The sequence below is a fragment of the Lethenteron reissneri genome, chromosome 69 (genome assembly GCF_015708825.2).
Source record: "Lethenteron reissneri isolate LAM-NWPU_2019-01 chromosome 69, ASM1570882v1, whole genome shotgun sequence".
Taxonomy (NCBI): domain Eukaryota; kingdom Metazoa; phylum Chordata; class Hyperoartia; order Petromyzontiformes; family Petromyzontidae; genus Lethenteron; species Lethenteron reissneri.
The window spans coordinates 6,839,347-6,856,026 of record NC_083847.1 but is presented as its reverse complement, the minus strand read 5'-3'; the positions used below and the strand labels follow the sequence as shown (position 1 = coordinate 6,856,026).

At 53.2% G+C, this 16,680-nt stretch overlaps 1 protein-coding gene across 1 annotated transcript; it reads right to left on the bottom strand.

Moving 5' to 3' along the window:
• Window positions 1-2,982: 2,982 nt before the first annotated feature.
• On the bottom strand, window positions 2,983-16,301 carry LOC133360670 (zinc finger protein OZF-like). The gene is made up of 6 exons (XM_061579463.1): window positions 16,166-16,301; window positions 15,292-15,317; window positions 15,102-15,201; window positions 12,597-12,778; window positions 10,588-11,295; window positions 2,983-7,801 (listed from the first exon to the last, which is right to left on the bottom strand). Exons 1-6 carry the CDS (start codon window positions 16,299-16,301, stop codon window positions 7,367-7,369), a joined length of 1,587 nt encoding a protein of 528 aa, XP_061435447.1. The 3' UTR covers window positions 2,983-7,366.
• Window positions 16,302-16,680: the final 379 nt, after the last annotated feature.

The window sequence follows — 16,680 nt, the reverse complement described above, 5'->3', positions numbered from 1 at the left end:
ATATATAAGCTGGGTTGGAGGTGGAAGAAGAGCACCTTAACAAAAAGAATGTGCATATCAAGAGGAATTTAGCATATTCATGGGAAATGCGTAGGAGGTGGGCGGGGGGGGGGGGTTTCACCTTATTATCACCTTGTCCCCAGTGGCAGTGTTTACTACGCACCGCACCGGGTTCTCATTTGAAGCGGAGTCGATCTAGAGGATGCCCGGGACCGGTTCAAATAAGCGTCAGGGGTGGTCGGCCGTGAACAGGAATCGAACTCGGGTCACTGCTCGCCGACATGGTGGATCAACTCCTGCCGCTCACGCAAACGAAGAAGGAAAATGAGGATAAGAAAATGCTGAGCAGCCATCGTGGGTGCCGAGATGACTCGGAGTCGCTGGAATATTTCTGTCTTCGCCGGGCCGCACAGAGGCCACGAGGTGGTGGCCGTGGAGGCGGAACGCGCCCTGCGCAGCGTGAGTCACTTCCTCTTATCCTTAGGTTTTTTCGGTAAAGTCACGTAGGTAAAACATCAAAATTAATTAAAAAAATATATATAATATTTTATTTTTATTAATTTTGATATATAATATTTTATTTTTATTAATTTTGATGTTTTACCTACGTGACTTTACCGAAAAAACCTAAGAATATGAATCCTTGCAGTCACGAAAGCTTCAGTCACTTCCTCGTCTACCAAGCCATGACAACCACACCCCGTGTGTAATCAAGACGCGTGCAGGTGCGGTTGATGGCTTAGATGACAATAAAAAAACCAAATTGTCAAGGGGGGATGGTGACCTCGTGAGAGTCAAGTTGCTGCTGCTGCTGCAGGAGCCGTGAGCTTCGTGGAGGTGGAGACTGCGCGAGACGGAGACGGTAGCGTGCAGGTGAACACACCACCCCCCTTACACCCCCCACCTCACACTCACCCCCACACCTCACCCCCCACCTCACACTCCCACACACCTCACCTCCCCCCTACCTCACACCCCCCCACCTCACACTCCCCCCCCACCTCACACCTCACACCTCACCCCCCCACCTCACACTCACCCCCCCCCCCCACTCACCCCCCACACACCTCACCCCCCTGCCAAATGACACGTCACGTATATAACGACGGCGAAGTCAGCCACTGGGCGCTATGCAGTTAAAATCATCTAGAGTGGTGGTGGGGGTGGTGGTGGTTGTCGTGGTGACAGTGGTGGTGGTGGTTGTTGTAGTGGTGGTGGTGGTTGTTGTAGTGATGGTGGGGGTGATGGCGGAGCGAAGGTTACCGCGCTTGGGCTTGGAGAGTCGTCGACTGCCGGGGCTGGAACGCGTGGACGTCTCGGTGTGCGGCAGCGATGGCGGCGGCACGAGAACGCTGCGCGAGTTTCACCACGAGTTCACGCAGCCACCGCTGCCCCGCCCTCACACGTGGGTGGTTGTGTCACCCAGAGCCTGAGGTTTGACGAGCTCGAGGAGAGGACGACGAGAAGCCCCCCCCCCCACGACCCCCCCCTCCCGTCACGACCCCCCCCCCACGACCCTCCCCCCACCACGACCCCCCCCCCGTCACGACCCCCCCCCCCCGTCACGACCCCCCCACGACCCCCCCCCACCACGACCCTCCCCCCCACCACGACCCCCCCCCCGTCACGACCCCCCCACGACCCCCCCCCACCACGACCCCCCCCCCCCGTCACGACCCCCCCACGACCGAGAGTTGACACTCAACTATTGTAGCTCGGCGTGACGCCGGCTTCGAGGCCCAGTCTAGGCCTCGGCAAGGTCAAGACAACGAGCCTACCTTTACCCTGCCACAATACCATCACCCTACCCTTACCTTCTACCCTTTAGCAAGGTGAGGTAAAAGGTCAAAAGCAACGAGCCTACCTTTACCGTACATTTTACCTTCCCACAATACCATCACCCTACCCTTACCTTCTACCCTTTAGCAAGGTGAGGTAAAAGGTCAAAAGCAACGAGCCCACCTTTACCCTACCCTTTACCCCATACAAATTACCCGATTACAGGGTAATTACTGGGGTACTACTACACATGAACAAGGTTTATAACAGGTAAATGCGAGGTAGAGCGCTTTATTCATACAGAATACAGTACTCTCGATTCCATTTTAAATGGGAGGCCACGGACTGCGCCACAGAGCTTTTAGCGAGCGGTAAACAAGGTATTTACCGGGTAATACTTCGCGCTACCTATACCCTACCCTCTACCTTACCCCTTGGCATGTGGACACCTTTACCCTTTTACCCGGTAAAAAGGGTAAATTACCTTGCCTTGCCGAGGCCTAACCCAGTCTCCGGCACGTGGTGGTTGCGACCGCCTCACTCCGTGGATTCTCCAAACGGGGAATCAGAACCGACAACAGACGCTCGAACGAAGTCAATCTCAAATAAGAGCGACCATTTCACGAAAGATTTATTAACATAAAACAAACCCCCAAACCCGAAGCCACCAAGTTTACAGAGACCACGATCCTACTACGCCAGAGAGCACAGACACATGAGAAGCAAACAAAGACAAAGCTCACCCCCGTGAAGCCTCAACAGACTTGTTGGGGCAAGGGCCATGAGGAACGAGGAGCAGCACCTATGAAGGCCGCCACGGCACACGAGGGGGCGGGTGGCCAGCATCACGCCCGACCACCTTTGTCTCCCCAGTGGCGAAGTTTTTACTACACACCACCGCACCAGGTACTCATTTTAGGCTGAGTAGACCTAGGGCAGGGGTCGGCAACCTACGGCTCCGGAGCCGCATGCGGCTCTTTACGGGCTGCTTCTTGACGATATGTACGTGAGTACAGTGTATGTACTCAGATGCATTGCGGCTCTTGAAATACTGAATTTTGTACCGAATTGGAAAGAAATGGCTCTTCTTGTTATTTTGGTTGCCGACCCCTGACCTAGGGGGAGGAGGCTCGGGACCGGTTGTTACAGATAATCGCGATCACCGGCGTTGGTGGCAGTGAATGCAGCACGATGCCCCCCCCCCCCCCCCCCCCCCCACATGATACAAAGATGCCTCCTCTAGAGCCCTTAACAGACTGTTGGGGTCAAATACCGTTATTGAGCAGCACCTACAAGATAATTCTCACAAGCCTCGTAATGCCTTTGCTACGCACTAAAACAGCAGGCTACAATCAGCGCGATGCAGAGGCTCACGTGTTCAGAATCCAGTGGCCGCCCTGGACAATCCTTCGGCGTGGGTGTTTGACCTTGAGATTACTACAACTACTAATACTGCTGCTGCTGCAGTACTGCTACCGCACGCGAGATAGCATGCGTCGTCAGGGTCGGGATCAAACCCACGACCTCCTGCATTCCAGGCAAGGTAGTCAATATCTAGCCACCCTGGTGCCCCTAATCGAGGGGAAAGTGGTGCTCGGCGGATGGTATTGAATGTTGAGACCAGTGTAACAATCGGCTAAAGTGACAAAAGTGTCTTGCCCAGAGAAGCCGAGGATTTAACGAAGATGGTAAAAGGAATTACCCTTGTCGGCCAAGGCTGTGATATCACTGCATCGCGTTCTATATGTACGTTGAATTTCTTTCACACCACACATAGCCAACCGTTGCTCATGTGAGGTGCCAGATGATGCATGTACATTAAACTTCTTTCGCATTGCACGTAGACAGCCATTGCCAATGGGAGGTGTGGGATGTTTGTACGTTGAACTTTTTTTGCACCACAAATTGGCAACCGTTGCTAATGGGAGGTGCCTTCTTGAGCGCTGATGCACGCTCCACGCGTTGTGCAGGATTTCTTTAACTTGGTTTGTGCTTTCTTTTTGTGTGCACGCTGGGTGAACTCCACACAGATGGATAGAGTCCTGACCCTCTTGGTGTTGTGTGGCGCTGATTCTGAATTGTGTTTGCCGGCGTCATGGGTCAAATATGAAAAGTTACACCGCAAAAATAAAGATGCTCAAATGCACTCCCTATAACTACTAACAACCTTGCAGGACCCTCCTGATAAGTCTTGATACTCATCTACGCTTGCCTGGGTTAACAAGCAGAATAATAATAATGCTTAAACAATATTCACTGCGTTATTGGTCTTAGCGTCACACTCCACAGGAGGTGAATTACTCTGCTAGCTGGTAAAGTACTCGTACAGGGCATGGCGCGCAGTGGCAACGCTTGCATCTCAGCAATAAATTCTTGGGTTTGATTCCTGACTCGGGCATATTTCTGTAAGTTCTCCCCCTGTTCTGCAAAGTGAGTGACTGTAGTTTGTATGATCTCCCCCTGTTCTACAGTGAGAGTGAGTGGAGTTTGTATGATCTCCCCCTGTTCTACAGTGAGAGTGAGTGGAGTTTGTATGATCTCCTGGACCAGCAGGGTCCCCTGTCGTAGCCATAGCAGGCAGGGCTATGGCCTCTACGTAAAAGCAGTCAACCTGCGCTACCGTACGCTTGGGTCCCAAATTCTGGAACGTTCCTTTTTAGATCGTCCTCGTCACAAGCAACAACAAAAAAAGACTTGGCTATAGGCATACAGAATGTCAGCTCTTTAGCCCCCTTCTAATACAACGTGAACATGTTAGATCGCTCACTCAGGTGGTCATCTACATGTGGTATAAAAGACAAAGACTTCCCCATGTACCCTCAATGTACTGTTGGGGCAAGCGACGTTCGCGAGTAGCACCTATGAAGACCGACCATCAGGCGTCTACGGACCAGGGAACCATCTCCTGTAGTACCCTCGCAGACCACCAGGGGTCGTCTCTCTCATATAGTATCCTCAAGGACTCCCCTGGAGTATCCTGGCAGAGGTCCGCGGATCCCTGGTCTCTCGGAGCGTGGCGACGGATTGTACCTGGTGAATCGAGGTGTCCGTACTCGTCTAGTAGAAGTCCTCTACTTGGTATAGACCCCTAAAACTAAACATTTATTTTATCAGATCAGGCTCACTGAGCTGCTCTGTGGATTTTTTTCAGAAGCGACTTATCACGAATGATAGCTCAACGAAGCAGCTCATCATGTGGAAAAATACAGCAGACAAATACTCTAAAACGATGGATTGTTCATTCTAAATGTCGTCAGACCGAACCCACGACCTCCTGTATACCAGACAAGGTAGTGAACATCTAGCCACTGTGGCACCCCTATCCTAACTGCCCCGTGTCTCAACTCGAGTATCGGAGTTAGGAAGTCGTAAAGTCGGTTTGTACTCTGGTCCCTGTTTTTTGTAATTTTACAGTTTTTGAAAGCTATAGCCAAATGACTTAACCAGCTCTCCCCTCATTCTAAGACATCATTAGAATTCGCACTGCTCGCTCACGATTGTCTTACAGCAAAGGGCGGTAAAAACCAAAGTAACGAGACAGCCATATGTATCGAATTCGGTAGGAAACAAAAAAACCCCTCAATATCGCCGCGACGCGAAGATAGCGAATATGAGATGGCGGCGCTCAATAAACGACGTCACAAAGCGGTCTCTTAAAGGGACACACGGCGCCTCCTGAGCACGCAGGTTGCTGGATCCCCCTGGTCTATGGTAGCTAAGGTAAGACTCCACAAATATGGGTGTACGTTTGTATGTTAAAGTTCTTTCGCACCACCAGTACACGTAGCCAACCGTGCTAATCGGAGGTGCGGGGGAAGGACTACAAACTAAACACAACAAGCAATTCTAAAGAAATGAGTTTGTCAATCTAGGTGATTTAAAAGTGCATAGCTCCAGTGGTTTCCTAATATCGGAAGGAAGAGACCCAAAGAGATCCAGAGACTTACATAGAACCATAGAAACCCATTCTCCGATGTAGATACGCTGAACTTCTTTCGCACCGCCATACATAGCCAACCGTGCTAATCAGAGGTGCGGGGGGAAGGACAACAAACTAAACAGTACATCACAGTGTCAGGCGGTATAGCCAGCTCAACATCATCATCAGCCATGTTCAAGCCACTGCTGGATGACAGCCTCCCCATGCTGCACGCTATTTTTTGTTCTGTCCAAAACGTTCAATCGCACGGCGAGGGTGATTTTAAAGTTTGTTTAGAGGGTACTGCCACTGGGATTCGATCGTAAAAAACACACGGAAGAGCAAAGCGGGAGAGGGGGGTGGTGGAGTGATTGGATTTCCTTTGAAGGAATTAGCGTTCATGTGCGTGTGTTGAACTTCTTTCGCACCACCATATGTTTGCCAACCGTACGAATCGAAGGTGGCGGGGGGGGGGGACAACAATAAACACGGAGAGAGACGCACAAACCCCAAATATACAGCAACAGGTATCAAGGGTCGGGATGGGACCCACGACCTCCTGCATACCAGGCGAGGTAGTTAACATCTACCTATTCTTAGGTTTTTTCGGTAAAGTCACGTAGGTAAAAAAATAAAAATTAATAAAAGTAAAATAAAAATAAAATAAAAATCACGACGTTTCGGAGGCAACACAAACCTCCGTCTTCAGGTGGAATTTATTTTATTTTAATTTAACTTTTAGTATTTTTTATTTTTTTACCTACGTGACTTTACCGAAAAAACCTAAGAATATGAATCCTTGCAGTCACGAAAGCTTCAAATCTAGAATTAACATCTACCTAGCCACCAACACGGAAATGGCGCCGATGGAGAAAAAGCCCGAGACCACGTTGGAGTTCGCGACGTCGCCGTGCCCGTGCCGGACCCGCTGCCCGGGTGTGCAATGTCATTGCGTGCCGCGCGCAGAGATCGAAACTCGCGATGCTAGTTGCCGACGAGAGCTCCACGCGACCGCTCCACCGCCGCGTGTGAACGGCTTCGCTCCGTCGATGAGCCGCTGGTTTGTCTACAGAGCGCTGTGATAGGAGCCGGCGTCAGACGGCAGCCCTGACCTGTCCATCGCTCGACCGATTCGATCAAAATAAACCCGACAGCTCGGCAAATGATTTCCCATTCTTCGCATGGGCAAGGGCCCTTCCCTCTCGTTAAGGAAATGGGCTCCTACGACTATAATCTACACGTCCCGTCTGCCCCACAGCCTTCTGGGGAGCGCGTCATTTCAGCAGCACTTGTTCAGCATGAAACAAAACTGTGCACCGATTTTGACACCAAATGTCTCATCAGCAGTCATGCTTGCCTGAATCAATGCTGTTGAATTGCCCAGATGTTTATAGGCTAGGACCAGTCTCATCATTACCACCAGCAGAGTCAGGCTCTGCTTGAACCAATGTTCCAGGTGAACCCTGCCAGTCGTCTCCCGCGCCGTGCCAGATACAAGTCCTAGTCGGATGCCAAACCGCAGCACACGGCACGGCACACGGCACACCACACGCACGAGAGACGACGCCGAGCGACTGAGCGGCTAACCCATCGCTGGCGCACACGCCTGGCAACGAGCCCGGCACTACAATATAAACTACACTATACCGGCACGGCCCATTGCCGCGATCACGGCGGCGACTCCACCGTCGTTGCCGCCACCGCCACCGCCGCCGTCACCGGCACGGTGGCGGGTTCCGTGTCGGCGGCGCCGTCACCGGCGGGCGCGGCCTCGTCGTCGTCGTGGGCACGGGCGGCGTGCGTGAGTCGGTGCCTGTGCAGCGTGGCGGCCTGCGCGAAGGAGCGGCCGCACTCCCCGCACTCGTGCCGGCGCTCGTGGATGACGGCCGTGGCTCCGCCGGCGGAGGCGGCGGCGGCGTGCCGGCGCTCGTGGGCGCGCAGGTTGGAGAGCTGGGCGAAGGCGCGGCCGCAGTCGGCGCAGGCGTGCGGCCGCTCCCCCGTGTGCGTGCGCTCGTGCTTGCGCAGCGTGGACATGAGGGTGAACGCACGGCCGCAGCGCTCGCACACGTGCGGGCGCTCGTGCGTGTGCGTGCGCAGGTGGACCTGTCCGTGGGTGGGGGGCAGAAGGAGGGGGGGCGGGGAGGGAGCGCTGTTTAACCTTCCTTTCTCTGCCCCTTCCCCCCTCCTCCGCCCCTCACCACCTCACACAAACTCCGGTCATCGCAGCAGCAGCAGTAGCGGCTTTTGGCGAACCATCGAACAAACACGGTCACCGCATCATCGCAAGCTTTCAGATGCTATATAAACTACACTGTACACTACACTATACACTACACTATACACTACACTATACACGGCACTATACACGACACTATACACAACACTATACATGACACTATACACGACACTATACACTGCTATACACTATACTCCTATACACTACATTATACACTTCACTATGCACTACAATCATATACACTACACTACTATACTATAAACTATGCTATACACAACTATACACTACACTACTATATACTACACTATACACTACACTTCTATACACTACTCTACTGTACACAATACTAGACCGCTATATGCACCACTATACATTACACTTTTGGCTTACCAACGAAAGCACACTTTAATTGCGCTTATACGGCCGCCTGGAACGCCACCGGGAGCTATGTACTTTTAAATCATCATCCAGATTGATAAACTAATTTCTTCAGAACTTCAGAACTGATTATTTCCCCACACCTTTGATTAGCATGGTTGGCTACGTACAGTGTTGCAAAAGAAGTTCAACATACACACATACACAGAAATCCACAGAGGCACAACACACACACATAACAACAACAACCGTCATTGTCCATGAAGTGATAGTGACGTTACCATGGCGCTTGTGCCAGACTATGTGCACATTAAGGCCACGTGAAGTGTCGAACACCTGCCTGCAGGAGGTCACAGGATAGGCCAAGGGGCCATGGGTTGACTGAGATGACTGGCTGATGCACCACCTGTGCCCCCTACTGTGCCAACTTGCTGTGTTTTAGCCACCTCCCACTCTGCTCATTGCTGTGAGCGTCGCTCCTCTGCCTCCGTTGTTGCTGGAGGGCGACTGCCTGCAACTGCCCAGTAGCGTCCTTCACGAGCCTCCTCCACAGAGGCCGATCTTGACACCGCTGGTACCAGTCAAAGGTAAGTCCACTCAGCTCCATATCATATCATGCAACATCATTCCATCTCTTCTCTAGCCCATGCCACGCCCATTTAACCCCCTCTATCTTGCCAAACAAAAGCTGTTTGGGCATGCGGTGGCTAGGCATGCAGGCTACATGACCCAGCCAACGCAGCCTTGCCTGCCAGACGAGCTCACCGATGGGACTGTGTTCAGATCTTTCAAGGATTTGTGAGCTGCTCACACAATCCAGCCTGGTTAAACCCAGGATGGATCATAGGCAGGCCAGCCTGAATGTTCATCACCAGCGAAGATGTCCCATTAGGGGGGTCCACATTTCACAAGCATAGAGAAGGGAGGGAATAACTGTGGCCGAGAAGACCTGAAGCAATGTATGGAGCGAAAGGCCAAGTAGCTTCCACACAGCATTATGCAGCCGATGAAAATATAATGCTACTCGACTGATTCAGAGTGAGACCTCTGCTGTCAAACTGGAACTGGTCATAAGCACACTGCTCAGGTACGGGAACTTCTCCACTCTCTCCACAAATGCCCCGCCAATAGAGTTGTTGGGGTGGAGTGTCTGATGGTACTAAATACCCAGGCAGGTACTTAGTTTCGGTGAGGCTGATGGTAAGGCCCCACCTCTTAGTGGCACACTTCAGGTTCAGCAGCAGCGCCTCCAACTCCTCCTCTGATTGAGCAGCTTTTACCAGATCATTGGCATCCATTACATAGTTGACCCATAGGGAGCCATCCCTTGACCCCACCCAGGTATCAATAAGCCTCCTATTGTATCAGTACCAGATGGAAATTCCTCCGGTACAGCCATCGAAAGCTTCACGAACTACGTGGTCAAAATAAATATTAAATAATGTGGGAGCCAGAGGACATCCCTGTCGCACCCCAAGGTGAACAGGGAATGGCTCCAAATCCCAGCCAAACCTCCTGAATACCACAGAGATCCAGGCCGTACCGGTCCAGCTCCCAAAAGAGGAGTGGCAGCCTCTCCTCCGCAGTGAGCATTCGGACATCTCACGTGGCCACACGCAGTGGCTTTTTGTTGTTTCGGGAGGAACCCCGAGGGTAAGGATTCAGTCTCCTGGCTCTGCCAAATGGAGTTTGGCCAGGAAACGTCATAGACGCCTGTCCCCTCGGGGCCTCTGACACTCCACACATGCATGCACACACGCACACCACACATACACGCACACCACTACACACACATTCACACACACACCACCATACACACATGCACACTACCAACAACAACAACGCACTCCCACACACCACCACATATGCATACACACACAAAGTCACACCACCACACAAGCCCACACACACCACACACCACGCACACACACCACACACACACACACGAAACACGCACACCACGACACATGCACGCACACCACCACACACGACCGTACACACACACACCACGCACGCACACCACACCATACACGCACACCACCACACATGCACACACACCACACATGCACACCACCACACACGCCCGCACACACCACACACGCACACACCACACACCACACACGCACACACCACACACGCACACCACCACACATGCACACCACCACACACACACACCACACACGCCCGCACACCCCACACACGCACACACCACACACGCACACACGCACACACCACACACCCCACCCGCCCCCCACAGCGGGCCCCGTCACCCCACCTTGAGGTTGGAGAGCTTGGAGAAGCCCTTGCCGCACTCGGGGCAGGCGTGGGGCCGCTCCCCGGTGTGCGTCCTCCAGTGCTCGCGCAGGTTGCACAGCTGCGAGAAGGAGCGGCCGCACTGCTCGCAGGCGTGCGGACGCTCGCCCGTGTGCGTGCGCCGGTGCTTGTCCAGCGTGGCCAGGCGCATGAAGCCGTCGCCGCAACGCTCGCACACGAAGGGCCGCTGGGCCGCGTGGGCCGCGCCTCGGTGGGCCCGCAGAGCCTCGGCCCGCGAGAACTCCTCGCCGCACTCGGCGCAGGCGTGGGGCCTCCCGCCGGGCGGGTGGGCGCTGCGCTCGTGCCGCTCCAGCGCCGGCGCCTGAGCGAAGGTGCGGTCGCACGCCCGGCAGGCGTGAGGCCGGCGGCGGCGGCCGTCGGCGTCGGCGGCCGCGGCGGCGTGCCGCCGCTGGTGCTTGCGCAGGGCGGCGAGCTCGGCGAAGGCGCGGCCGCACTCGGCGCACGGGTGCGGCAGGGCGCCGGCGTGCGACAGGCGGTGCAGCTTGAGGCCGTAGCCGCGGGAGAAGGCGCGGCCGCAGTCCGTGCAGGCGAAGGGACGCTCGCCGGTGTGAGCGCTGCGGTGCTTGAGCAGCGTGGACGGGTGGGAGAAGGAGCGCCCGCAGTCGGCGCACGTGTGCGGGTGGTCGCTCAGGTGCGTGCGCAGGTGCACCTGGCGCAAGCACGTCCCGGTTTAGACATCGCGGCGCGCCACATCTCGTCACCGTCGCTCCACGTGGAGCTTTTGCTTTCTCACTCACTCACTCATATACTCACACACTCACACACTGACTCTACCACTCCCTCACACACTCACTCTACCACTCACTCACTCAACCACTCACTCGCTCACACACTCACTCTACCACTCACTCATATACTCACACACTCACACACTGACTCTACCACTCCCTCACACACTCACTCTACCACTCACTCACTAAACCACTCACTCGCTCACACACTCACTCTACCACTCACTCATATACTCACACACTCACACACTGACTCTACCACTCCCTCACACACTCACTCTACCACTCACTCACTCAACCACTCACTCGCTCACACACTCACTCTACCACTCACTCATATACTCACACACTCACACACTCACTCTACCACTCACTCACTCAACCACTCACTCGCTCACACACTCACTCTACCACTCACTCACTCATATACTCACTCACTCACACACTCACTCACACACTCACTCTACCACTCACTCAACCACTCACTCGCTCACACACTCACTCTACCACTCACTCACTCATATACTCACTCACTCACACACTCACTCACACACTCACTCTACCACTCACTAACACACTCACTAACACACACACTCACTCACTCTACCACTCACTCACTCACTCATATACTCACTCACTCACACACTCACTCACACACTCTACCACTCACTCACTCATATACTCACTCACTCACACACTCACTCACACACTCACTCTACCACTCACACACTCACTCTACCACTCACTAACACACACTCACTCACTCACACACTCACTCATACACTCACTCACTTACACTCACTCACACACAACAACAACCACCATTCGCCACTAAGTGGCGGTGACATCACCACGATGCTTGTGCCAGGCCAAGTGCACGTTGAGGCCACGTGAAGTGTCGAACGCCCGCTGGCAGGAGGTCACGGGGCAGACACAGGTGCCACGGATCGACTGACTGAGATGACTGGCTGATGCATCACAACAACGCGCTCCGCTCATTGTTGTAAGCGTCGCTCCCCCACCCTCCGTTGTTGTTGGAGGGCGACTACCTCCGAACTGCCCAGTAGCGTCCTTGTGTGTTTGCTGTGACCACGTGGTGTTTGCTGTGACCACGTGGTGTGTCCACGGTGTTTGCTGTGACCACGTGGTGTGTCCACGGTGTTTGCTGTGACCCGCAGGAGGGAGAGAGAGATGCGTGCGGACGCGTTGGCCGTGGCACCTTGAGGCTGAAGAGCATGAGGAAGGCCTCCCCGCAGTGCACGCAGGTGTGTGGAGACTCCTCCTCCTCCACGTGCTCCTCCTCCTCCTCCTCGTCGTCGCCCCCTCCACCTTCGCTCACACGCAGGGGCCTCCGCCTCCACCTTCTCCTCCTCGTCCGCTGCTGTGGCCACTCGCTGCTCGCTGCCAGGGAAGTGGGGGGGGTGGTTGTACAGGAGGAGGAGGGTGGGGTAAAGTGTGGGTGCTCCCACCGATTCAAAGATGTCTGGTCCGCGTGGAAGCGGTACCACGGTGGCTAGATGTTGACTACCTCGCCTGGTGTGCAGGAGGTCGTGTGTTCGATCCCGACCCTGACGAGGCCTGCTGCTGTATATTTGGAGTCTGCGTCTCTCTCATCATCATCATCACGGTGGCTAGGAGATGTTAACTACCTCGCCTGGTATACACGAGGTCGTGGGTTCGATCCCGACCATGACACCTGTTGTATATTTGGAGTTTGTGAATCTCTCTGTCTCTCTCCCTGTGATGATGAGGTGGAGCAGGACAAGGCAGGTGGCGTAGTGAATCGGGAATCTGTAACTGCGCGTTGTCACCGTTGCTTTAGATCCGCGTTGTTGAACGATGCCCGCTGCATTTACGTTTACCGAAAGTAACAGTCCTGTACCGAACATCAGTGAAAAATAACTTGGTAGCTCATCAGATTCCTCCAATATAAATACATTTCATGATTCTGTGTGCATGTTGGGGGATGGACAACTGAACAAGAAACGAGTTTCCAATTGAGTATAGTGGTGTAGTGTATAGGAGTGTAGTGCACAGTGTGTATTGTTGTATATAGTGTAGCATGTATTGTAGTGTGTAGTGTTTCATCTCCAATTTTGCCCCATGATCTTTTCTGAGCTGAGAGATTTCCCCTCCCCCAAAGCCTCACAGAGATCCTCAGTAAATCTGCAAACCTGTTCCAGGGGGTCGGAGATCTATCACCTTTCTTTCCCCTGATGGTGATAGGCGTGGCGCTGCAAGTTACTTTTTTGATGGAATAAAAGAGTAAATTGTGATCGCGAGCGACTGAGGCAGACTCCAACTCCTCAGAAACCCGCGACCACCACTTATCCTTGCAGCACTGCACGGCTCTCCAAACCTCCGAGCAAAGGCCTCCTCATTCTCCAATGTGGGATGCTGTAGACGGTGAGAGTGGGCCTGCCGCTTTTTCCCAGCCAACTGGAACACCTCGTCTGTCAGCCAGGGTCTCTGGGCAAGTTTGGGATGTGTACCCAAAGCAGCCATTGCAGCTGCATGAGCCATAGTACTAAACCTCACCCATTTCCCCTCGGCATCAGGAGGGGGGGACGATGCCAACCCCAGCTGCATGCAATGATGAAATTCTCGCTTGCAACTTTTATTAGCCGAGACCAGGCCACTGTGGGTTTGAATGAGATCCTAGACGGACAGATGACAAGTCAATGGTCAGCGGGCAGATCAGCTCCACGGTAGGTCCTGGTGTCAAGGACATGGGCTCACATCCGCTGTTCTGTCACTATGTATTCCAGCAGATATTCTTGCTTGGACCCGGGGTGCATCCATGATGTTGTGTGGATGCGCCAATGCCGGAAATGCATGTTGGTAATTACAAGCCCATGGGCTGTACGGAAGTCTAGCAGCCTCCTACTGTTGTTATTGAGCTGATCTGACCGATGCCTTCCAATCATTCCAAACCAGGTGCCAGCGTCATGATCCACTTGGGCATTAAAGTCACCCAACAGGATGACTCTATCCCAAAGGGCCACTTTAGCGAGCACCTGTGACAGGAGGTCATAGAAGGCATCTGACTCATCGGCTTTGTCTGCATCCCTCCACGGATGTTCGTCTTCGGTGGGGGCATAAGTAAACACCACCACTAGCCTGGGGCTTACAGCTTCCCACACCTCACAGCCATGCTCCCACACCCCCTTCATTCTTTTATTCAGAAGAAGAGCCACTCGCTGTTGTTTAGCAGTCTCCTGCCCCGAGTGGAGGACTGTCCACCCCTCATCGTGACTAGAGCCAGAACCGGTCCACCAGACCTCCTGAATGCCAGAAATCCAGGCGGTACCGGTCCAGCTCCCGACAAAGGAGTGGCAGCCTCTCCTCCGCAATGAGCGTTCGAACATTCCACGTGGCCATCCGTAGTGGCTTTTCGTTGTTTCTAGAGGAGCCCCGAGGGTGAAGATTCAATCTCCTGGCTCCGCCAATTGGGGTTTGGCCAGGAGACGTCATAGATGCCTGTCCCCCCGGGGCCTCCGGCACAAGCTTATTAGTTACATATTTATGTTTAATTCGTAGTTTCGTGGTAATGAATTGAAGGTGGAGGGGTTACCAGCCCCTCGCACCTGTCCAGAGCCCCCGTTTAGCCACTGTAGTGGTCACAGACACCATGAGGGGAGAGGCCAATGGGCATTGGAGCCTCTTGCACAAGCTTAGTTAGATTTTTTTCCACGTAGTTTATTGGTAATGAGAATTCGCCGACCTTGTCCCCCATCGTCGTCTTCGTCGTCGTCACCGCCGGCGTCGCTCTCCCGCAGCTCCACCTCCACCTCGGCCGTGCTTGGAGGGAGACCCGCCCCCTCCTCCTCCCCCCCCTCATCCCCCTCCTCCTCATCCCCCTCATCCCCCTCGGGCTCCCACTCCTCCCCCACGCTCTCCAGCTTGCCCCTCACCCCCATGCCAACCTCTCCTCCGTCACCTGGGATAGGCGGAAGGGTCAGAGGTCAGAATTGAGCGTATAGAGTGCTTCAAAAAAATGTGAACACACATATGGGACTATCGTTCTTCTTGGTTCATGTGGCTGGTATAAATGTCCACGTGAAAAGCCACTTGGCTGAGCCGCCATAGTTTGTGTTCGGCAGCGTCGCTTCTGAAAAAGAAACTTACAGAGCAGCTCAGCGGAGGCCTTACACCTCGTAAAGGTATAAAAATAAAGTAGTAGGTTTTTACCCTTTCAACTGGTACAAAAACTGACACCTTTATACAAGGCATCATGTTTGCAATAACCACAACACAAGCAGTCAAAATGCAAACAAAAAGAAACAACTCTGATTATGATGATGATATGCACTGTCCTTGAAGTTGATTGGTCCACACCCGAGACAGCTTTTCTTAGAGCCTAGTCTCCATTGGTGTTGGACCAGATGACGCCAAAAGGCGCACAACTCAAAGATAGCGCACTATCAGAGTATTGAGAGCTCGGGGTGAAGCATTTACACTATGAGACCTCCTTAACTCTGATAGTGCGCTTTGAGTTGTGCGCTTTTTGGCGTCATCTGGTCCAACACCAATGGAGACTAGGCTCTAAGAAAAGCTGTCTCGGGTGTGGACCAATCAACTTCAAGGACAGTGCATATCATTATCATCATCAGAGATGTTTCTTTTTGTTTGCATTTTGACTGCTTGTGTTGTGGTTATTGCAATTTTGTACCAGTTGAAAGGGTAAAAAACCTATCACTATATTTTGCCACTGGTAAAGGAGATGTCTCATAGTGTAAAAATGAAGTTTAGTTTTTAGTTTAACCACCACTGCCACCAGTCGCTCACCCGCACCAGGGTCACTGCGTGCGAAGTCCACCGCTGGTGACGTCTCCTCCTCCACCTCCTCCACCTCCTCCTCCACCTCCTCTTTGACCCTCAGCTCCTGCGAGGTGGCGCTCGGGTGCCGCGGGTCCATCGCCATGGCGACACGAGGAGGGGTAACCACGGCAACGTCGAACGCCTGCGATGGTTGTAGTTGGTTTTGGTTGTCGTTGGTAGTTGGTAGTGGTTGGTTGTGGTTGTAGTTGTGGTTGGTAGTGGTTGTTGTTGTGGTTGTAGTTGTTGTGGTTGTAGTTGGTAGTTATGGTTGTTGTTGGTAGTGGTTGTTGTTGTTGTAGTTGGTATTGGTTGTTGTTGTTGTGGTTGGTAGTGGTTGTTGTTGTTGGTAGTGGTTGTAGTTGGTAGTGGTTGTTGTGGTTGGTAGTGGTTGTTGTTGTTGGTAGTGGTTGTAGTTGGTAGTGGTTGTTGTAGTTAGTATTGGTTGTTGTGGTTGTAGTTGATAATGGTTGTAGTTGGTTGTA

What these genes read in the sequence shown, in the direction of transcription:
- LOC133360670 (XM_061579463.1), bottom strand. Translation starts at nt 16,301, where the DNA reads ATGGCGATGGACCCGCGGCACCCGAGCGCCACCTCGCAGGAGCTGAGG. An exon ending in ACGCAGTGACCCTGGTGCGG is followed by an intron (nt 15,318 to 16,165) that starts GTGAGCGACTGG and finishes CGCCTATCCCAG; the next exon opens with GTGACGGAGGAGAGGTTGGC. An exon ending in TCATGCTCTTCAGCCTCAAG is followed by an intron (nt 11,296 to 12,596) that starts GTGCCACGGCCA and finishes TGCTTGCGCCAG; the next exon opens with GTGCACCTGCGCACGCACCT.